The sequence below is a fragment of the Mus musculus genome, chromosome 16 (assembly GCF_000001635.26).
Source record: "Mus musculus strain C57BL/6J chromosome 16, GRCm38.p6 C57BL/6J".
NCBI classification, from domain to species: Eukaryota; Metazoa; Chordata; class Mammalia; order Rodentia; family Muridae; genus Mus; species Mus musculus.
The window spans coordinates 56,089,612-56,113,554 of record NC_000082.6 but is presented as its reverse complement, the minus strand read 5'-3'; the positions used below and the strand labels follow the sequence as shown (position 1 = coordinate 56,113,554).

The following is a 23,943-nucleotide window of genomic DNA, read 5'->3' as shown; positions in this document are numbered from 1 at the left end:
CATTAGAGCTGGGAGGTGGTGGCACATGCATTTAATCCCAGCACTTGGGAGACAGAGGCAGTCGGATTTCTGAGTTCTAGGCTAGCCTGGTCTACAAAGTGAGTTCCAGGACAGCGAGGGCTACACAGAGAAACCTTGTCTCGAAAAACCGAAAAAAGAAAAGAAAAAAGAACAATCATTAAAAATAAGATTTGAAAAAATTAAAGTTACAACTATATAATTAGTAATTAAAATTAAACTACTTGGGGGCTTAGGGGGTGGGTGATAATGTTCCCCCAAGAGCTATAGAATATCTAATAAAACCTCCAGTACCAGGTATGGGAAACTGCCTTCAAGCTGTTGGTCAGGAGAGTCCAAGAGACTCCCAAAACAATACAGACTATTGTCAACTGCCCTTGGCTGCCTTCCAGAAGATGAAGGGAAGATCCTGTTGCTGAAGACACCGTACACTTGAGACACACGACTGGAGAAATCCAGCTGGATAGGACCTGGAAACCTCCTCCCTGAAAACCACTTCTCACAGTATCAGAAGGTGTTGCAAACTGCCAAAGGAGAAAAGCAGTCATCCTACCCAGATGTAAGACCTTCGAACCACAATGACCACATGGCATGATTTCCCCGAGGGTGCAATAGTGGCACTCATATCTTGAGAGTAAACAACAGCCACTTCACTGGGCTTAAAATTTTTCAACAAGAAGGAATTCATGCCTGAAACTATAAACCTAAGCACCCACCTATAGCTGGCTAAGTCATGAAACTTACTACTGCCACTTCCCCAAAGGACTATAATCTCTAACTGCATCCTTAATACGTATCTTTATGCCCTTACGGGTGAGTGTGATTCTCATTGCTCATCAAAGAAGCTTCTTTTTACAGCAGATAGAGGCCAATATAGAAAGCCAGAAATCAGGGTTAAAAATGCAGAGAGCAACTGACCATCAAGTACTCAGCCCCAGCTGATACATCACAACACAATCCCTACACCTAAGGCTCAAAGAACATCACAGAAGAGGAAGCTGAAATGCTCTAAGAGCCAGAGAATCATAACTTCTGCTACAAGACAGCACCTCCTATATATGGCATGGAAGCGTCAGTAATACAATCTCAACAACAAAGGTTCCTAACCCTGAATAATCTGAACAATGACACTCATAGGTGATATGCCAACATGGAAGAGATCTCACCCCTAGGTAATGAACGACTGCTGATAGAGGGAGAGAGAAATTCAGTCTTCCTCAGGACTCTAATTGGTGGTCAGCCCTAAAAACATATCCATGCAAGCACACTAAAAGGATTCAGCATGTGGTATTTGTATATGTATCCATAAATAAATATATGTATGTATATATATGTATATTTGCAGAAATAATGATTAAAGAAAAGCCATGAGAACATGAGGGTGTTTGGAGGGAGGAAAAGGAATGGGGGAAATGATGTAAGAGGTAAAAAATAAACATTAACATGGACATATATTCAAATATGCATATAATGTTTATAGCATAAATTTCTAAAATATATACATTGATCAATCATAAAGTAAATTAAATGGAATAAAGAGCATTTTAATCCCTTGTCAGAAGCATCATCTAACTGAAAGCCAGATGGAAGCCTCTAAGGCTTGTGCTAGAGTGGAACACACTTGTATGCACTCATCTTTACTATCATCTCCAGCAATCTTTTAAGAATATTGGAATTATTTCATATGTAGGAAAGTCAAAAGTATGGAACAAAATCAACACTATGTAACGTACCTTTCGGATAAATTAAGGCTTTGGTGAAGAGGATCTAATCTTTGACATGTCTCTATGCTGTCAACAGATGTCGAAGGCAATGAGTCTGATTGCACCTTGCTGGGAGCACATAAATTAGCATCCTTTCTAGGCAGGGTCTTTCTGAATTCTCGTCCTAAGTCCGTCCATAGAACATTCGTCAACATAACTCTGAGATGCCTGTTACATACACAGATAATTAATACATGTGGTTCTAAATGTTATACAATACATGCATTTATTACAAACCTTAACAAGTGAGTATCTCCTCAAAGTAGGAATTTCACTTTCAGAAAATAATTGTAAACAGTATAAATAAAAAACAAATGTCTAGTCATTCTCAATGACACATTAAAAAGTAAAGCCTACTTCACTTACATTGGGATTTCTTCAAAATTATATCAGACAAACTATAACCATCCTCAGAAGTATGTAGTTGTCTGATTCCTAGCAACTCCCACTTTCCCACGGTTAGTGGGAAGTGCAGATGCATCTGCAGCTCTCACCACAGAAGCAACCGCTTTCTGTGTTACAAGTGTGCTTTTGCTTTAGCATACAGGAATTTAGAAAATACATTAAAACTAAGAGAAAACGACACTCTTATTTTACCTTTTTTCTAACGTGGATAAATAAACATTGTCTTTTGTGGTAACAACTGTGGGGGATTCTGCAAATACAAGGGCTGGCAGAGGAAGATATTAATGAAGCAAGAGGAAATCTGGTTCAATACAACTTAATCAGTGTTAGTTCATACTCCTAGACTCTGGCTCCAAGTAGTTTATTTCCGCCATATTTAAGCATAGCACAAGCTTGGAAAAAGTATCCTGATGATAATTAATCCAATCCAATGTATACAACAAAGCTTAAGACATGCTTACAGTGAAACTCTTTACAAAGTACATATGGCCTCTTCCAGAAAGCTGGGTTTTGTTCATTCAGGAACAATGCTCAAGATAAGGTTCTATGGAGAGTAACTAACAAATGTAAGTCTGGAGGATTCAGGTCTGGATTCAGATGAAGCCTGGCCCCCACCGACAGCAAAAGACCACCATCATAAACTACCATTCTTAGTTTTCTGGGTGGGAAAAGATAAACATCTCCTTCCTCTGAGAGACAAGCCTGTGTATTTATCTCTAGTGCCTACTGTGAGTACAAGGACCGCATGCCCTCAGCAAACATCAACATAAGCCTGAGAAACACAGTTTTGCTTCATCATATCTGTGCATTTATTCACTCAATATATTTTTCTTTGCTGACATTATCTAAAAACTATTGTCAGTCCTCAAGCCATTGAATACAGTTTTCGCAGGGGTGTAATTGGGCTACCACACAGACTTTAAACAAAGTCAAATAAGGAATGGCTAAAATGTTAATCACAAGTGTTTAATCAGAAGAGTCTGTTTTATGACATAGGAAGCACTTTTAGACATCTTTTCATTATTAAACAAATACAACAATATTAAGAAACAGAAAACAAAATGTTCATGTATTTTCAAAATAAAGCAGGAAATTTCCCAATGAAATTTTTTTTTAAAAATCTCTTTGTAGCAGCTCCTTGATGACAGTACAATAGACGATCTAAAGGAAAGATGGTGCAATTCCTAGGAAAACTTCTATGGAAACATGTTAAATTGATAAAATGAAAAATTAAGGTATAAAGAATACAGAAATGAGTTTAAATCTCTTTAAGTCAGTAATAGTATATTCAACAAATATTTACTGAAAATCTTCTAACAAAACAACTATACTAGGAGGATCTACAGGAAGGCATATCAGTAAATAGTAAATGATTCTTGTCTTAGAGGAACTTATATTCCAGAATATAATTCAAACCATCATTTAAGCTACTGTGATGAGAGATTGTCATTTCCTCTGAAACAAGCAGGGTTTTACTATGACACAAAGCTCTCAGCTACTTTTCCAGCAACAGAACACTAAGATACCTTTCCTAGATCATCAGCCAAGATAAACCCTTCCTTCCTCAAGTTGCTTCTTATCAGGTAATTGGTTATATCAAAAGAATAGTAACAAATATAATCTTAAAATTCACATGGAAGGAAAAAAACTGAATAGGCAAAAAAAATCTTGAGTAAAAACAAAACTTAAGCTATCACAATGGCTGATTTCAAGATATACAAGATGTACAAAGTCACAGTAACCAAAATTACACAGGTGTTATCATAAAACATAGATCAATGGAACAGAATACAGTCTGTAACTAAACACGTCCATTTACAGGAAACTGATTTTCAAGAAAGGCACTAAAAGCTAAAGAGAAAGGACATTGTCTTCAATAAATTGTCCTGAGAAAACTGAATATATAAATGTTGAAATTTTCAAGTTGACTCCAATTTCCCAGGTGAATTCAATCTTACTTCCTAATATTAATTACTAATTAGTCCTTAATTAGTACTAATTAGTAACCAATGCTAGTAATTCCCACTTAATTATTCTCATACGACACATCACACGGTACACTATAGATAGATATGTCTATATAGACATGTACATATGTGGTTTACACAATGAATAAAAAAGAGGCTGCAGCAGAGTTCAACGGCTTGAGAAATGAACTGAGAGAAGAGACTATAGTAATAGAGTAAGGAACCAAGACCAGCACCAAGAAGGGGTTGTTGCTGGAGAGCAAAGTAATAGAGTCCAGCTATGACATCAAAGGCCAACCAGGAGTCCAAATGCAAGAAACTGAGGATTCGGACCAGGCAAAAAAGTGGGCAGGTGGGCAGGTAAATAAAGTCAACAGCAGACAACGGTGAGCAGAAACCTCAGGAATAGATCAGAGTTCTCTCCTTGTTAGTCTTTGATGTACATCAAGACACATCAGTTATCACATTACAGGTTGATATAGGACCATACCACCCCAGGGTTAGGTATCCACATGTCTTAGTTAGGATTTCATTGCATTATTTCTTCAGATGAGAAGATGATATGACAGCCATTCTCGAGCATTTTAGTTCTTTCTGAACTCTGGCTGTCTCAACTCTGCTGCTCTGTCCTAAACTCCTTTCCAAGCTGACTGATTCAAACTCACTTCTCTTGGCTTCTGACTGAATTGCTCTGCCTGGCCTCATACTAATTCTGGCAATATGTTTTAATCCTTTGGCTCCTTCTCATTTTCCGGTTGTTTTGTCTTCACTTGCAGGTTCTCTCTGCCACCTGTCTCTATAAAACTGGTCTAATAAGAAACTCTTAGTTAAAAACAAAACAAACTTTCTGTTCTCATAAGAGTTGGTCATGTCCTGTCTCTGAGTCATTCTGTCAAATCTTTCTCTGATTCATCACTTGGTCTGCCACTCAATTAGATGTCACTTTCAAACATGCCTGTTTCCTTCTATAAACTAACCTACCTTCACTGTTTGGGATTTAAGGTGTGTACTAAAAGCATGTCTGTATTCCAACCACATCATACTATAATCCAAAGTATGTCTTCACTCCAGCTGGATCACAGAGACCTAGAAAGCCTTTGTCAGAGGAACCATGTTGCTGAATTAAAATCCCCCTACACTACAAAGAGACCCATGACCATGGCAATTCTTATAATAGAAAACATTTAATTGGGGCTAACTTACAGCTCCATTATCATCATGGCAAGAAGCATAGCAGCATGCTAGCAGACATAGTGCTCCCTAGGGAAGCCAAGAATTTACATCTTGATCCTCAGGCACCAGAAAGAGACTATGTTCAACACTGGACAGAGCTTGAGTCTATATGACCTCAAAGCCCTGACTCCACAGTGCCATGCTTGCTCTAAACAGACCACACCTCCTCCAATAAGGCCATGCATCCTAATAGTGCCATTCCCTCTGGCCAAGCATTCAAACATTTGGTCTATAGGGGCCAGGAATATTACACACAGAAAACCTATCTAGAAAAACAAAAACAAAACCTTTCATATTATGTGTTGTCTGGTAAATATTTCCAGAGTTTGGGCTTATCATCCCCTCCACAACTGGAGACAACAGCCAAAGACATCAAGAAACATTTAATTTTTTGAGAGTTTCATGTGTGTCTTGATCATAAGCTTCCCTACCCAACCAACTTTATGTCTCTCTCTTTTAAACCATTAATACCAGTTTGTGCTGCCCAAATACTCTTGAATGTGTGGTCTTCCAGTGGAGTGTGGTCTACTTCCTAAGAGCTACATTCTTAGAGAAACTCACTCTCCCTCTTCCAGGAACTAACAATTGCCAATAAAACGACTGAATAAAGAAAAATATATGAGCAATTACAAAACGAGTCCTGCTGTAACAGTTGTGCTTTCTTTCATACATGCTTTAAGAAACAACCATATTTCGTACTTTCTCCTACTTCCCTCCATCCTCTGTCTCTCTCTGTCTCTTTCTCTTTCTTCTTTCTTTTCTTTTTTGTTTTTTGAGTTAGTGTCTCACTCTGTAGCACTGGCTGTCCTGGAACTCACTAGGTAGACCAGGCTAGCCTTGACCTGATAGAGATCTGCCTGCCTCTGCCTCCTGAGTACTGAGATTAAAGGCATTTACCAGTATACCCAGAAATATAGAAACAAGTATATTTCTTTCAAAAAATTATGCTTTGTCAAAAAATAAAGGTGAGTATGTATGTGTGTGTGTTTCTTTTGTGTGTGTGTGTGTTTCTTAAAGCATGTATGAAAGAAGCACAACTGTTATAGCAGGACTAGTTTTATAATTGCTCATATATTTTTTCTTTATTCAATTTTTGTTTCTTGATGTCTTTGGCTAAAATAGAATACTCAGGGCTTCTAGGAGAGATGGTGGTCTAGAAGCTACCTTCAATTTAGTCAGTAAAGGAGAAAGTAAGAAATAAAACAACAGACTCTTTTGCCTTGCAGAAGCTTTGCAATTTTATTAGGTCCCATTTGTAGATTCTCGATCTTACAGCACAAGCCATTGCTGTTCTATTCAGGAATTTTTCCCCTGTACCCATATCTTCGAGGGTTTTCCCTACTTTCTCCTCAGTAAGTTTCAGTGTCTCTGGTTTTATGTGGAGTTCCTTAATCCACTTAGATTTGACCTTAGTACAAGGAGATAGGAATGGATCAATTCGCATTCTTCTACACGATAACAACCAGTTGTGCCAGCACCATTTGTTGAAAATGCTGTCTTTTTTCCACTGGATGGTTTTAGCTCCCTTGTCGAAGATCAAGTGACCATAGGTGTGTGGGTTCATTTCTGGGTCTTCAATTCTATTCCATTGGTCTACTTGTCTGTCACTATACCAGTACCATGCAGTTTTTATCACAATTGCTCTGTAGTACAGCTTTAGGTCAGGCATGGTGATTCCACCAGAGGTTCTTTTATCCTTGAGAAGAGGTTTTGCTATCCTAGGTTTTTGTTATTCCAGATGAATATGCCGATTGCCCTTTCTAATTCGTTGAAGAATTGAATTGGAATTTTGATGGGGATTGCATTGAATCTGTAGATTGCTTTTGGCAAGATAGCCATTTTTACTATATTGATCCTGCCAGTCCATGAGCATGGGAGATCTTTCCATCTTCTGAGATCTTCTAAAATTTCTTTCTTCAGGGACTTGAAGTTCTTATCATACAGATCTTCCACTTCCTTAGTTAGACTCACGCCAAGGTATTTTATATTATTTGTGACTATTGAGAAGGGTGTTGTTTCCCTAATTTCTTTCTCAGCCTGTTTATTCTTTGTGTAGAGAAAGGCCATTGACTTGTTTGAGTTAATTTTATATCCAGCTACTTCACCGAAGCTGTTTATCAGGTTTAGGAGTTCTCTGGTAGAATTTTTAGGGTCACTTATATATACTAACATTATCATCTGCAAAAAGTGATATTTTGACTTCATCTTTTCCAATTTGTATCCCCTTGATCTCCTTTTGTTGTTAAATTGCTCTGGCTAGGACTTCAAGTACTATGTTGAATAGGTAGGGAGAAAGTGGGCAGCCTTGTCTAGTCCCTGATTTTAGTGGGATTGCTTCCAGCTTCTTACCATTTACTTTGATGTTGGCTACTGGTTTGCTGTAGATTGCTTTTATCATGTTTAGGTATGGGCCTTGAATTCCTGATCTTTCCAAGACTTTTATCATGAATGGGTGTTGGATTTTGTCAAATGCTTTTTCTGCATCTAACGAGATGATCATGTGGTTTTTGTCTTTGAGTTGGTTTATATACTGGATTACATTGATGGATTTTCGTATATTAAACCATCCCTGCATCCCTGGGATGAAACCTACTTGGTCAGGATGGATGACTGCTTTGATGTGTTCTTGGATTCGGTTAGCGAGAACTTTATTGAGGATTTTTGCATCGATATTCATAAGGGAAATTGGTCTGAAGTTCTCTATCTTTGTTGGGTCTTTTTGTGGTTTAGGTATCAGAGTAATTATGGCTTCATAGAATGAGTTGGGTAAAGTACCTTCTACTTCTATTTTGTGGAATAGTTTGTGCAGAACTGGGATTAGGTCTTCTTTGAAGGTCTGGTAGAACTCTGCACTAAACCCATCTGGTCCTGGGCTTTTTTTTGGTTGGGAGACTATTAATGACTGCTTCTATTTCTTTAGGGGATATAGGACTGTTTAGATCATTAAACTGATCTTGATTTAACTTTGGTACCTGGTATCTGTCTAGAAACTTGTCCATTAAATTGCTAAGCTTCTGCAAGGCAAAAGACACCGTCAATAAGACAAAAAGGGCACCAACAGATTGGGAGAGGATCTTTACCTATCCTAAATCAGATAGGGGACTAATATCCAATATATATAAAGAACTCAAGAAGGTGGACTCCAGAAAACCAAATAACCCCATTAAAAAATGGGGCTCAGAGCTAAACAAAGAATTCTCACCTGAGGAATACCGAATGGCTGAGAAGCACCTGAAAAAATGTTCAACATTCTTAATCATCAGGGAAATGCAAATCAAAACAACCCTGAGATTCCATTTCACACCAGTCAGAATGGCTAAGATGAAAAATTCAGGTGACAGCAGATGCTGGCGAGGATGTGGAGAAAGAGGAACACTCCTCCATTGTTGTTGAGATTGCAAGCTTGTACAACCACTCTGGAAAGCAGTCTGGCGGTTCCTCAGAAAACTGGATATAGTACTACCGGAGGATCCTGTAATACCTCTCCTGGGCATACCACTATGTTCATAGCAGCCTTATTTATAATAGCCAGAAGCTGGAAAGAACCCAGATGCCCCTCAACAGAGGAATGGATACAGAAAATGTGGTACATTTACACAATGGAGTACTACTCAGCTATTAAAAAGAATGAATTTATGAAATTCCTAGGCAAATGGATGGACCCAGAGGGTATCATCCTGAGTAAGGTAACCCAATCACAAAGGAGGAGCTAGAGAAAATACCCAAGGAGCTAAAGGGATCTGCAACCCTATAGGTGGAACAACATTATGAACTAACCAGTACCCCTGAGCTCTTGACTCTAGCTGCATATGCATCAAAAGATGGCCTAGTCGGCCATCACTGGAAAGAGAGGCCCATTGGACTTGCAAACTTTATATGCCCCAGTACAGGGGAACGCCACGGCCAAAAAGTGGGAGTGGGTGGGTAGGGGTGTGGGTGGGAGGGTATGGGGGACTTTTGGGATAGCATTGGAAATGTAAATGAGGAAAATACCTAATAAAAAGTATTTTTAAAAAAAACCAACAACAACAACAACAGACTCCAGCTGGTGAAATGGCTGTTCTTCCAGAGCTCCTGAGTTCAATTCCCAGCAACCACATAGTAGCTCACAACCATCTGTAATGGGATCCAATGCTGCCTTCTGGTGTGTCTGAAGACAGCAACGGTGTGCTCATATAAAATAAATAAATAAATCTTTTTCTAAAGGAAGATAGAAGGGAAGAAAAGAAGAAGAGAAGAGAGGAGGAAGGAAAGAAGTAACAGACTCTATTCCAAACACAGAAAGAGAAGAGCTTCAAAAATCCAGAAAACAAATGAAAGACTATCAGAAAGGTATGGAAAAAGGATGGACCACAAATGGACAAGAAGTAAGGTAAACAGGGCATCATCTGGGAAGCTCCCTAGCAGGAGAGCAGGGAAGCAGAAATCACTTCCAAAACGTAAGCTGTCTGAGACATAGACAATCCTACTCTAAAGCACACTAGTCCTTACAAGACTCAAACCCAATGACTAATTTTGGTTAAGACCAGGTAAATCCCATTTTTTCTACTATATGGCTTGATGACTGCTGCCAGAAGGCATCCTGGGAAAGAGACTAGTATTAAAAACTGTTCTATCATTGGACCTAACAAAGGTAACAATCACAAAGATGGCCCAGGGAAGCACCTGGCCAGGGTTATCTAATCAACTGGGATTAATCTTGGAACTTAATCGTCATGAGGCTGGGGCCAATAAAGTATTAAACCATAGAGCTAACTACTGTTCACTGCTATAGAGTCCAAGAACTCTGACTTACAGGGATGTACCTAATAGTCACATCTACAACACTTCAACTAGGAAAATAGGAGGCTTTCAAAGCACAGTTCTTTCTGGTTAATTTTAGGAAAACTTGACTCAAGCTAGAGTCCCTGGAAAAGTGGAAGACAATTGAGAAATGCCTCCATAAGACTGGACTATAGGCAATCTTGTGGGGCATTTTCTTAGTGACTGATATGGGAAGCCATAGCCCATTGTGGGTGGAGCTACCCCTGGGCAGGAGATCCTGAGTTCTATAAGAAAGCAGGCTGGGCAAGCCATGGAGAACAAACTATTAAGCAGCACTCCTCCATCAGCTCCTGCCTCCAGCTTCCTTCCCTGTTTGAGTTTCTATCCTGACTTTTGATGATGAACAACAATATGGAAGCATAAACCATAAATAAGCCCTTTCCTCCCCAAGCTGCTTTTGGTCATGGTGTTCTACCATAGCAACCTATAATGTAACTTAGTAACCCTAAAACGCAATAATTGGTTCTTTACCCATAATGAGCTCAATGCTGTGACTGCTTCCTATATTCTTGAAACACTAGGAAGACACACTCCAACTAAACATTAATCACCCTAGGGAATATGAGCTAGAGTAACCCTGGAGGGTGAAACACCTGCCTAGACCACAGATAGCAAAACATTAACAATTATGCACAACAGAGAACCCCGGTAATAAAAGAAGTGAAGATACTTTTGGAAGGCATCATATTCTTGTCCAAAACAGGTTCAGCAATAGCCTAATCTGCAGAAAGGATAAGAATCAGAGTCCATCTGACCCTATCTCCCCTCTCTGAAGTTTCTAGGACCTAAGAAGCAAGCACTCTAACATCTCACCATTTTCTTCCTTTTGACTTTGGGATTCCCCTTCTTTCTTCTTACTGTACTTTTCAGCAGTAGATTTACATTATTTTATATTTTCCAAAACTTTTTAGTTTTGCTATTCCCAGTTACACATACATCTAACTTAAGTTTTCACTACTGTGCAGTATTTTGTCTTTTCCTAATTTCCTTTCTTGTCCTCTGTCTCCTCCTCTCAATCCTCCATTCTTAGAACTATTTTGAATTTACTTTTTATATACTTTTCTGTTTTATCTTTTATTCCCCTTCTTACATTTATCTCACCATTTTAACTTTTTCCTCTTTTTTAAGATTTAATTATATATGTGAGTATACAATTGCTCTCTCCAAACACACAAGAAGAGGGCATCAGATCCCATTACAGATGGTTGTGAGCCACCATGTGGTTGTTGGGAATTGAACTCAGGACCACTAGAAGAATAGTCAGTCCTCTTAATTGCTGAATCACCTCTCCAGTCCCCAACTTTTTCCTTGTTAAGAAACCCTTGCATTTTTATTTTTGCTAATCTTGCTTTTTTCTTGCTCTCAAATGTCCTTCTCGACTTCTTGTTCCTTCCCTTCACCTTGTTCCCCTGTTTTTCCCTGTCTCTACCTCCTTTGATCTCACTCATGTATTTCCCTGCTTTAAGTAATTCTTAACTTCATAGTATATTCTGCTACAGCTCTTCCATTTTCAGTTTACAATCACTGATGATATGGCAGATGGCTTTCATGAATTTTGAGTACATTTTCTCTATCTTCTGTAAGGTTTAATGTTGTTGTTGTTGTTGCTGTTGTTGTTGGCGCAGTATGTTTTCTCTTCACAGTTGTATAGGGAATTGAGCCTTCGAAGGTAGACTGCTCAGTAAGATCCCCCAAATAAAATTGAAAGAGATACCCATTTAGAAACACAAGAAACAAGAAAAGCCAACTGACTCAAAAATGTCAACAGGCACTCTTTGCACATATGTTGGGGATCAGGTACACATGCACACCTGTTGTTCTCAGAACACCATCTACCTTTTTCTGAGACGAAGTCCCTCACTAGCCTAGAACTTGACAAAGTAAACTGGCTATCCAGTGAGCCCCAAAGATGGGTCTGTCTCTATTTGAACAGTGCTAGGATTACAAGTACAATATACTTTACCCATTTCTGGGTTCTGGGATTGATATCTGGTCCCCTTAAAAGTACTTTGCCAACTGAGTTAGTACTCCAGTCCCTAGTAACAGAAATTCTAAAGAGCTGAATAAAAGGCTATATCCAGGATGGCAGCAATGGATGCCATGAAAAATCTCTCTTCTTAGTACTTGGTACTCAGTGATCAGCACTCACCATCTGCAATAACTGCAATGACATGCCATTTCACAGAAGACTCATGCTTGAATGGTCTCAGTAGTCTAAGGCCATCCACAGTGCACTCTCAGGAAATACAGAACAAGTGTTGCTGGACAATAGGTAGAAACCTGCCCAGAGATTACTGCTAGACTGACGTGAACAAACCTTGAGTTACAACTGTAGTATTTCAAAAACCAAAAACCTGGTGGTAGTCAAATTCTGAAAGAGAAGTGCCACACCTACTCCAGTGAAGACTGTGTGGCAGGTCCAAACGCTTGGACGCAGTCCCAAGGCAAAAATGTTTCACGGAAACTTAGCCTCCTGGAACCTTGGCATTCCCATAGCATGAATGCTCCAAATTTGTCCCTGCAATAGTGTGGAGGGTCTTGCATGCTTTCCTGCAGTATTTTACAGGATAGGAGCTAGAAATCTCACGGCAAGCTTAGCAAAGTATACTTAGAATTCTCATTACAGACATGAATGGCAGCCTACATTACATAATAGTAGAAAGAAGGTGGGTTGTGAATTAAGGAGGAACTGGAGTATTGTATTATTCATGAAAGGGTTAATAGAACAGAACTCCCCTGATGCATGTTTTTCACTAGGCCCAGAGGAATAGCATAATTAGGTATTTAATAAGGGACCCCTGGTGGTGGGTTTAACAATAGACTAGCATTGCATCAGACCTTTCACCTGGCTCCTGTGAATAGCTGATTTTACATAGAGCTGTTACTATCTCAGTTGTAAACTCTGCCTGGCTCCTGCTAGCTTTTATGTATGCATTTTTCTTTGTTTTGGGTAAAGAACCATTAAGCATCTAAGTGTACCTTGGGTGATGTATCATCTAGCTTTCTTGGTTTTCTTCTGTTATTATAAGTCTGGTGCTCGCTTTGAGAAATTACATTCAGATCAACACTCCCATTGTGTTCACATCTGTTTGTCACTTTTTGTTGCCTCCCTGCCCACCTGTACAGGGACCCTGATTCTCCCGAGGGTTGAGGGGCCGACTGAGGCCAGTCCGCAGCAGAAAAGTTTCCCATGGGTTCTCAGCAGTGTTCTGGACAGTAAAAAGGTTCACACAGGAGCAGTGCCAGCATCTGCAACCACCCAGCAGTGTGAGCAGTATCTAAGTCCCCACTTGTGCAACACTGCCAATCCCTAATCTATCTCAAAGGAACACTTAAGAGGTGAGAACTGAAGGACTCCTTGGGGTGAGACAGGATCTGAGAGTCAGGCAAACAGCCAAGAAACTGCAGTTTGCGTCTAGCATGTAGTTTTCAGATCCTTTTTGTCCACCCACCTCTCTCCTCTCCACATTTCCCTACTGTTTAGATGACCAACTCAATTTAGTGGGCCAGGTTGGCCCTGCTCTGTTCTTATTCTACATCCCTGGTTTAACTTTTGTTTGTTTTTCCTGTTTATACTTTCTGTAGCATTTTCTTCTCCCAAAGAACATGGTCTGGCCTGGGTTTGAGGTCTCTGTCTCTCGGCCTCCTAAAGGTACTGTACAATATCTAACTGCACATGTTTTTACCTTTTTTATTCCAGTCTTCCCTTAGAAGACTGCTCCTGCATCTACCCTTCCCCATTTTGGGATCCTACTATTCCCTTCTATTTGTGATTTTTTTCCCTACACTTTTACCAACCCAAAACCCTGGTTTTGTTTTGTTTTGTTTTTTTCTTTCCTTTCTACTCATACAGTAACTAATACATTTGAAAACAAAAAAACTATCAGTGTCTCTGTACTTCCTAAGGCACTAAGAAGTGACTGTTTTTTACTTTACTATTACTGTATTCTCATAGTGGATCTATACCCTCCTGGGTGGTAACTACTTTTATAGACTATATTCAGTTCACTGGGGATTGAGCCTGGTGTTTTCAACAGCAGTCTCCAATTAAGAATAAGAATATTTACTCTGCCCTAATGTATCTTAGAAGTATGTAACTTGGTTTGATTTAACAGGAGTTTGTCTTGAGTCTCAGAAGAAACTTTGAATTCAGATTTCTGAACAATGCTGAAGCTTTTACTACTGTGGGAAGTCAAAGAGATGGACATGAGCCACTGGAGGCAGGGGTAGAATGTTATGATAAAAGACATGTTGTTAGGTATCAAATCAGCAAGGAATGGACTTGCAATGGTTAATTTCGAATGTCATGTGGATTAGATTGGAAGGGACCTAGGATAATTAGTAAGGCAAACTTGGGCATACCTAGGAGGGCTTTCCAGAGACAATCATGAGAACTCTAACCTAGTTAACTGTTTGTTCCACTGATGGATGTGAATTTTGAATAAACTATTCTGAGGTGGGAGAACTGTAGGGGGAAGGAGGCACTGAGTGTATGTACTTGGAGATGTCTCTTGGCTTTGCCTTCTTGCTGCTGTTCTTCTTTGCCACATACTCATAAACTATGATCATCTGTCTTACCACAAATGCAGAATCAAGGGACTGTCATAGTTAGGGGTTCCATTGCTGAGAAGAGACATCATGACCAAGGCAACTCTTATAAGGGACACTTAATTGGGGCTCTCAGGCCCTCATCTCCCACCACCCTCTGAATTGAGCACAGGGTCTCCCTCACACAGGTTAGGCTAGTGCTCTAACACTTGGTGATGTCACCAGTGCATTCTTACCTTTTTATTATAACACAGAGTCTATGTTGTCCATACTGGTCTTGAACTCATGCTCTAGTCCAGGCTGGCCCTAAGCTTGTATCCTTGTGCCTCAATTTATCTATACTATGAAAGACTATCAACAGGTTCATAAACTGCTATGATGACAACAATATATATTTTCTACAGTTTCCTTTATCAGTAGCTTACAAAAGTATTCTATCGGGAAATTTAATAAATCTTCTAAGTATGCATGATCTAATAATTATAAGTTTTACTTCATTGTTACTGTTCTTCATCTTGTTTAAAGAGGAAATACTAAACTCTTTATTAAAATAATAACTTTCTAACCACGGACTGATATCCAACCCTGGTGTGTCCTAAATTCCTTCTGAAAATAATTGTTTGAATCTCCAGATACTGAGTTTACTATATCCGTAATTTGTGGATACTATGACTGTATCAAGTAAGAGTTGCTGAATAATGTACCTTTTAAGACACTGATGACATCAGCCATCATTGGGAAGAGAGGCCCCTTGGTCTTGCAAACTTTATATACCCCAGTACAGGGGAACACTAGGGCCAAGAAGTGAGAGTGGGTGGGTAGGGAAGCAGGGCAGAGGGAGGGTATAGGCGACTTTTGGGATAGCATTTGAAATGTAAGTGAAGAAAATATCTAATAAAAAAAAATTGAAAAAGAAAAAAAGACACTGATGACAGCTGGGCAGTGGTGGCACATATGTTTAATCCCAGCACTTGGGAAGCAGAGGCAGGCGGATTTCTAAGTTCAAGGCCAGCCTGGTCTACAAAGTGATTTCCAGGACAGCCAGGGCTGTACAGAGAAACCCTGTCTCAAAAAAAAAAAAAAAAAAAAAAAACACCGATGACAAATATGAATCAAGAAGTATTATCAGTCTATAATTCTTACCCTGTCAGCCAAAGCTTATCAAGATGTACCAAATACATAAAAACAATTAGTAAAGAAAATTATAATCACAAAAAAAAAGCAATCTTAGAGGACACTGAGTTCAGACCCTTCTATTTTAAACATGTTAACTGAGAGCCAACAAGCATCAAATAATCACTCCTGGTCACGCTGTCTATGCACTGTATAAACCCATTCTATGTCACACATAAATACCTAGCTTACCTTTTTGGTAATCCCTTAGGAGGACACCCACGGGCAGCTTTTGGTTTTTTGTGGTCTAGACAGATGACTTTATTTCTTAGGCTTCTTGTCCACTAAGGAAAAAAAATTGATAATAAATATAATAATACGACTAAAGGCACTTGTATTTTTACTTATATATCCAAGACAATCAGTCAAATTCTCTTTTCTTTATTAACGTATATCTTATGTGTAGAGTGTTTGTCTATATATATGTCTGTGCATCACATAAGTGCCCAGCCACATGGGGGGAGGGCATGTTTTGAAACATTTCTTAAACAAGGAAAGAGATTCTGAAACATGCTACAACATGAACAAGTCTTGGCATTAATCTAAGTGAAATAAAGCAGCAATAAAAAGATAAACTGAACAGTTCCGTTTGAATCCTGGAGGAGGCAATCTTAGAGACAGTGGGTGAGGCTAGGGCAGGGAGACAACAGGGAAGTAGTATTACAATCTTTCACTTTTTAGGATGGGATGTCTTGATAGCTACATAACAACAAAAATGTATGAAATGTCACCAAACTCTTAGATTATTAAGGGGTCATGAAAAATGGTGGTCACTGTGACTTTGGGGTTGTCCTGCTCATCTAGGACTTTAAGATGGTAACCTCAGCAGCCAGTTCTGCTGACTCAGTCCACAGCTATGTTCCAACAGGAACCAGTTCTGCTGACTCAGTCCACAGCTATGTTCCAACAGGAACCAGTTCTGCTGACTCAGTCCACAGCTATGTTCCAACAGGAACCAGTTCTGCTGACTCAGTCCACAGCTATGTTCCAACAGGAACCAGTTCTGCTGACTCAGTCCACAGCTATGTTCCAACAGGAACCAGTTCTGCTGACTCAGTCCACAGCTATGTTCCAACAGGAACCAGTTCTGCTGACTCAGTCCACAGCTATGTTCCAACAGGAACCAGTTCTGCTGACTCAGTCCACAGCTATGTTCCAACAGGAACCAGAAAATGTTTTACAACTTCTACCCAAATACAAAACAGAGAAGCTATTTTTGGAATGACCCAGCAAAGCAGGATTGGTAATTCCTCAGGAACGACACTCCCTGTCCATCTGGCCTATCCAAGCTGGTATATTTGATTCCCATGCTCCCTCTAAAGGTAATGCTCAAATGTCATTTCTTTCAAAGAAAAGACTGACACACAGAGAACCAAACAAAGAATATGGCATCAAACTGCCAATGTGAAAAATAAAAGAATTTATGCTAATTTTAAAACAAAGGGTTTCTCTGAAGAGCCTAAGGATATCTTCACCAAAGCTTTCACCTTTGTCTCAATAATTTAGACAATGACCAGCTTCATACCTTGGTAATAGAACACTGTTTTCAGGGCATGGTCTTGGACTTGAAGCACATAATTCTCCACTAGAACTTTGTAGGATCTTTCAAGCCAGCCCAGGTGGTTCAGACTGATGCTCATGTCTGGTGAACCAAAGCAATGTACATGGCCAAATCACCACACAGCTGCACATGAGCAAACTCTGGCCATCTATGATCCATTGGCTGGCTGACATATGGATAAGAAGATGTATGTTGTGCTTGAATCTGATGAGCCATATGGGAGCTGGGGAATGCATGTCATGCCTGTGTCTCCATGGGCAACCCCCTCAGTACCCTATCCTCAAGACATTGTTGACTCCTGGTCCTCAGCTGAAACCATGGAGGATTATGAAGAAAGACAAGAAGAGGCTTCTGCTAGTTGATGCTAAAAATGACTCCTGAGGGGTAGCAGTCAGGTGATGTGGCCTCTAGAAGCTATAAAGCTACCCATACCCTGTAGCCCTCACTTCCTCTCCCTGCCCTACATGGATCTTTTCAATCAGGCCTACCGTCACAATCATGGCTGATGTCTAGGACCAAGTGGTGACTGGGATGGACCAGCCATGAGCCACTTTTAAAATCATCTGCTTAGCTTATGAGTCTAACTAAAAAGCAGTTATATATGAGAACAAACATTTGATTCCAGGGTCTTTCACTGTACAAACTGTGGGAGCAGACTGACAGCATTCATTTTTCTAATCATGGAGCGGGGAATAGAGTTTAAAATGAAACACTATCAAAGTATTAACCAAAAAACAAGGGACTAAGGGCTAGAGAGACAGGGCAGTGATTAAATGAATTTGCCAACAAGCCTTTAGACCTAAGTTCAATCTCCCAAATGGTAGGAGAGAACTGACTGCCACAAGTTTTCCTCTGATATTTCTACAAGCCTGCTGTAGCACATGCACCCACACATATACAAATACACAGAGTGCATGCAACCATACACACACAATATACAAAACATGTCTATTCAAGATCCATGAGACACTGAAAAGATAAAATCTACAAATAATTGGCATAGCAGAATTTCAAACTAATAGCATAGAAACATTTTTAAAATAAAATCATAGTAGAAATGAAGTTAGATATAGGGGGAAGTGGCTATGTAGGTAGAAACAGCATTACAACACAACACAGACAGGAACAGAGATATCAAAATTATAGTCACAATATTTCACATATAGAATAAAAAATATTGAAAACTGCAAGAGAAAAAAATACCAAGACACTCAGAAAATAATACCAACACCAACAAATGGGATATCATGAAATTAAAACACTTCTGTGAAGTCAAGGAATATTTTTTTTTTGGAGAGTTTCACATGTGACATGTGCTTCCCCACTAACTCAACCCGCGCTCTCTCTTTCTAAATCTTCAATACCAGCTTCTGCTGCCCAAGTATTCCTGAATGTGTGGTCTTCCAGTGAAGTGTGGTCCACTTCCTAAGAGATACACTCTTAGAGAAAACTCACTTCCCTTCTTCCAGCAACTAACAATTTCCAATAGCTCCACAGCCAGGGGTGGGGTTGTGTGCACAATGGGATTTGATCCTGCTTGGGCCTGCACAGGTTTTATGCGTGTTGCTATAACCACTGTGAGTTTGTACATGCAGATTCCCTGCTGTACCTAAAAGATAGTCTCCTTGTAGTCATTTTATCACCTCTGGCTTTCTGTCCTCTCTTCTATAACAATTCCTAAGCCTTGGGGCATTACAATACCCACATTTCCTTCAAACTAAGCAATCATTATAGGCATTGCTGTAGCTCTCGGTTACTCTCTAGTACTTGATGGTAATACCTGTTACTGACCTGGAAGCTTCATCCCTTACTGGCTAGATTTCACAGTGCTGGATGGTGCTATGTGCACTATCAGAAGGAATAAATAGGAATCTTCAATCTTAGCAGCCTCCGTATGACAGGCTTTCCTACACTACCCTGTTGTGTGAACTCTGTACCCAGAGAACTTTCTTTGTTTAAACCCCTTGGAGGAAAAAGCCTCTACCTGCCCAAGGAATGTCAAGGACAACATGTCTCCTGTCCCCTCCTCATCAATGCAGCTTAGCATGTTCAGGGACATCATGCAAACATGCCCTATTCAGACATGATACCTTCTGTATCTGAGCACACCTGGCGACAGTGATGAGACCCAGTCTGTATATTTTCAGTTTCTCTGTTCCTGCTTTGAACTTTAAGCCATCTGGAATAAAAGCTGCACAGAATGCTAGTACATTCTGGAGAAGCAGCATTTGGAATCTCTGGTTTTGCTAAATTGAGACAGGGTCTCACTGCGTAACAGCCCTGGCTGTACTGAAACTCATTTTTAAATCAGGCTGCCCTCAAACTCTGAGATCCGCTTGACTCCGCATCCTGGCTTCTGGGATTAAAGGTCCATGCCACCATATCCGGCCTCTGATGAATCTTGAATTGGATTTTAATTCCTTGGCAGTGGTCACTGGAGCGTAGCAATAAACCTTACATCGCTGTGAACTCTATAAGCTACAATGATTTGGCCTGTCAAGACATGACCCCCAGTGCAATAGTGGGGTGAACATTTTGGGAGCAACCAACCACTTTCTAATGGAATTTAAATCCCATTCCACAAGGTGAAATCCATACTTGGCACCATTATCAGGCCAAGAACTAGAGAGGTCATAGGTCCCCAGGGAGAACCTACTACCATTATGCTATTCAATGTGAATAGTATTAAACCAACTCCTAATGACTTATCATGACACCCAACTGACAAGCTTCTATTTACAGCACGTGGTGATTACACAGAGGTCCACAACTGACACGGGGCAGAGAATAAGAAGTTCAGAATGCCAAAGAGATTTTTATTCAAGTAAATACTGTCTAGAATAAGAGAAAATCTTTGCTAGCTGTATATGTAAAACAGGATCTAACTCTAAAATATACAAGGAACTGAAAACATTAAACAAGAAATCAAGTAACTCAGCTGGGCAGAATGGTACATGTCTTTAATCCCAGTAGTCAAGAGGCAGAGGCAGGGAGCTCTCTGTAATTTTGAGGTCAACTTGGTCCACATATCAAGTTCTAGACCAGCCCAGGCTACACAATGAGATCCTGTCTTTTAAAAAAAAAAAAAAAAAAGTCAGGCAGGTGAGATGAATCAGCTGTTAAGAGCACTGACTGCTGCTCTTCCAGAGGTTCTGAGTTCAATTCCCAGCAACCATATGGTGGCTCACAACCATAAGTAGTAGGATCTGATGTCCTCTTTTGATGTGTCTGAGGACAGTGACGGTGTACTCACCTAAAATAAATAAATGTTTTCTTTTAAAAAATCAAATAACTCCATCAATAAATGAGGTGAAGTTAAAAATTTCTCTAGAGATGAAATACAAATGGCCAACAGCCACATGAAAAAAATGTTCAAAGTCACTAGCTATCAATTCAAATCAAAACTCATTGAAATTTTAGCCTAATCAGAATGGCAGTAATTAGGCAAACAGAGAGCAACAACTGCAAGAAAAAAGATAGACATAGGAGAACCTCTGGTGGTAGGAAGACTTAGTCTAGTAGCAATGGAAATGAGCATAGAGCTACCATGTGACCCAGATATACCACACCTCGTTGGTATTTACCAAAGGACCCAAAGTCAACATATCACAGAAATATTTGCACATCAACATTTACTGCAGCACTATTCACAAGAGCTAAATTATAGAACCAATCTCAGTGGCCAAAAACAGAGAAATAGCTAAGGAAAATGTGTGTGTGTGTGTGTGTGTGTGTGTGTGTGTGTGTGTATGTATACATATATACATGTATATATACATATAAAACATTTTGTTTAGACATAGTCAGTGAAGTTATATAATTTGCAGCAAAATAGATACAACTAGAGATATTCATAAGAAAATTAAGTCAATCTTAGAAAAACAAAAATAGTTCATTTTTATCCGTATTATCTTTACTCCAAGATTTTTATATAGATACACAAAATCATGTATGTGAAAGCTTAACTGTATAGGGAAACAAAAAGAACTAAAGGAAGAGTGGAAGGGAGAAAGAAAAGTATGTGGGAAAATACACTCACCATACAATATATCCCTGAATTAAAGATGTCCTTATATAAAAGGCTAAATCAATCAAGGAGCTATATAAGCTTACATGGCAATTTCCTCCCTATACATTTTTTTAATTTTATTTTTAATTATGTGTCTCTGTGTCCTATACATTTTTTAAATTTTATTTTTAATTATGTGTCTCTGTGGGGCTACATTCATGTTAGTGCAGGTGCCCATGGAAGACAAAGGCATAAGATTCCCTGGAACTGCACTGATAGGGGGTTGTAATCCACCTGATGTTGGATGGTAGGAACTGAACTCAGGTGCTACAAGACCAGTAAACATTTTTAAGTGCTGAGCCATCCAGATCTTCCCTATGCCATTTTAATGGCAGAAATGAATCTTTATGTAGTTTTAATAAATGAGCTAAGTGGCTCACATGTATAATTTAGGTTATTATTCAGGAGTCTGAGGCAAGATGATTACTGTAAGTTCTAGGCCAGCCTGGGCTACATGGTGAGTTCTAAGCTACCCTGAGCTACAATGAGACCTTGTTTTGAAAAATAAAGAAAAATGACTGAACTGAGGGCAAAGCAGCCTGCTGTGATGGCTCTGTGAGTAACAGCACTTGCTACACTAGCCTGGCATCCTCAGGTCAATCCAGAACCCTCATTAAAGTGGACGAAAAGAGCAGACGCCCACAAAGTTGTCCTCTGACCTCCACATGCACACTAGGCACTTGCATGCTCCACCATAGAAGGACACACACATAGAGGAAAAAATATTTTTACTATTCAAAATAGGGTTGAGTGATAGCTCATCTTGGAAAAGCACACCCACAGTCCCTAGAGCTCTTTCTTTCTGAATTGAGCCAAACAAATGGCTCCCACAAAGGAATGGAATGAGAAGTGCTATCCTGCCATGAACAGAGGGTAAACAGAATGGCAAGGGGACTTGAGAGATAGCTCAGTAGGTAAAGAGCCTGCTTTGTAAACAATCCCAGAACCCAGGTTTTAAAGGAAGAGGGGTGGGGTACATATTTGCAATTCTGGTGCCAGAGATCCCTAGGGGTTCCTAAGCAGCCATCCTAACCTTCTTGGTGAGTTTCAGACCAGTGAATGATCCTGTCTTATAAAAGGAAAAAAGATATGCGGGGAGGAGGAAGAGTCTGAGATGGGTGGGTTGGGGAGCACCCTCTCAGAGGCAAAAGGGAGGGGAGATGGGGTGAAGAACTCTGGGAGGGGGCACCAGGAAGGGGGCAACATTTAGGATGTAAATAAATAAAACAATTAATTTTAAAACACACACACACAAAGAAAGAGCTAATGAAGCTGTCATCTGGCCACTGCACACATGTGTATCCATACCCATACACACATTAACACAGGGTACATATGCACACACCAAAAACAGAAAGTAAGATAGCAGTATTTGCAAAACAGGAAGCTTAAGAATTTAAAACCAGCCTGGGCTAGTTTGTGAGGCTGTCTCAAAACAGAAAGAAGTGCTGTGCCAGGTGCAGTAGTGCATGACGATAGTCCCAGATACTAAGGATGCTAAGAGAGGAGGATTCTCTTTAGCCCAAAACTTCAAAATCAGTCTATGCAACATAGCCAGACCCCTCTTAAACAGCAAAAATAACAAAATGATACTACTGGTAACTCTCGTTATCAGGGAGTTATCAGAACCCGACACTAATAACTAATTGTGATAATACTAAAGTCTAGATGCATAACCATAATCTTTTTAAAAAGCATTCTCTAAGTTTTATAATATATAAAAATATCCATGCATTATTTGTATGTGTATGATGTATATGTATATGTGTATGTGGGTTTTAGGTATCTGAATATATATATATATATATATATATATATATATACACACACACAGACACACATATATACATATACTTGTATATATAGGTATTTTGTGTATATGTGTGTGTGTGTGTAGATACATACACACTTATGTATATATGTGGGTATTTTGTTTCATGTATGTCTGTATACCATGTACATGCCTGATGCTTGCAGAGGTAAGAAGAGGGCATCGGATCCCCTGGAACTGGAGTGAGAAGCAGTTGTGAGCCATCATGTAGGTGCTGGGAACTAACCCCAAGCCCTCTAGAAGAATGACTAGTGCTTTCAGCCACCGAGCCATCTTTCCAGTCCCCACGGTACATTTTGAAATGTAGCTATAGTACCAATTAAGAGATAATGATTTTGTTAAAAAAAAAAAAAAAGAAGAAGAAGAAGAAGAAGAAGAAGAAGAAGAAGAAGAAGAAGAAGAAGAAGAAGAAGAGGAGGAGAACAAATAACTTTACTAAACCTAAAATTTTAGTTACCTTAAAATTATTTATTTTATAATGAGATTTAAATTTCATAAGTCAACCATGCATAAGCGATTTTAAACTGAAGACCCAAGATCCTAATCTCCAA

At 39.5% G+C, this 23,943-nt stretch overlaps 1 protein-coding gene and 1 pseudogene across 14 annotated transcripts in view; one reads left to right on the top strand and one right to left on the bottom strand.

Annotated features, from left to right (window-relative positions):
* Senp7 (SUMO1/sentrin specific peptidase 7) overlaps window positions 1–23,943 on the bottom strand; it is a 132,506-nt gene that overhangs the window by 76,477 nt on the left and 32,086 nt on the right. For 10 of the 14 annotated variants that reach the window (XR_003951814.1, XM_030249232.1, XM_030249230.1 and 7 more), the window contains 2 exons: window positions 16,124–16,215; window positions 1,752–1,949 (listed from right to left, as the gene is read on the bottom strand). Coding sequence is in view for 13 of the 14 variants with exons in the window: in XM_030249232.1 (XP_030105092.1) it covers window positions 1,752–1,949; window positions 16,124–16,215 (290 nt within the window). In the remaining variant the exon portion in view is untranslated. The remainder of the gene's footprint in view (window positions 1–1,751; window positions 1,950–16,123; window positions 16,216–23,943) is intronic. The other 4 variants (NM_001360073.1, XM_006522455.4, XM_006522454.4 and 1 more) reach the window with 1 other exon arrangement.
* On the top strand, window positions 17,000–17,842 carry Gm18723 (predicted gene, 18723; annotated as a pseudogene).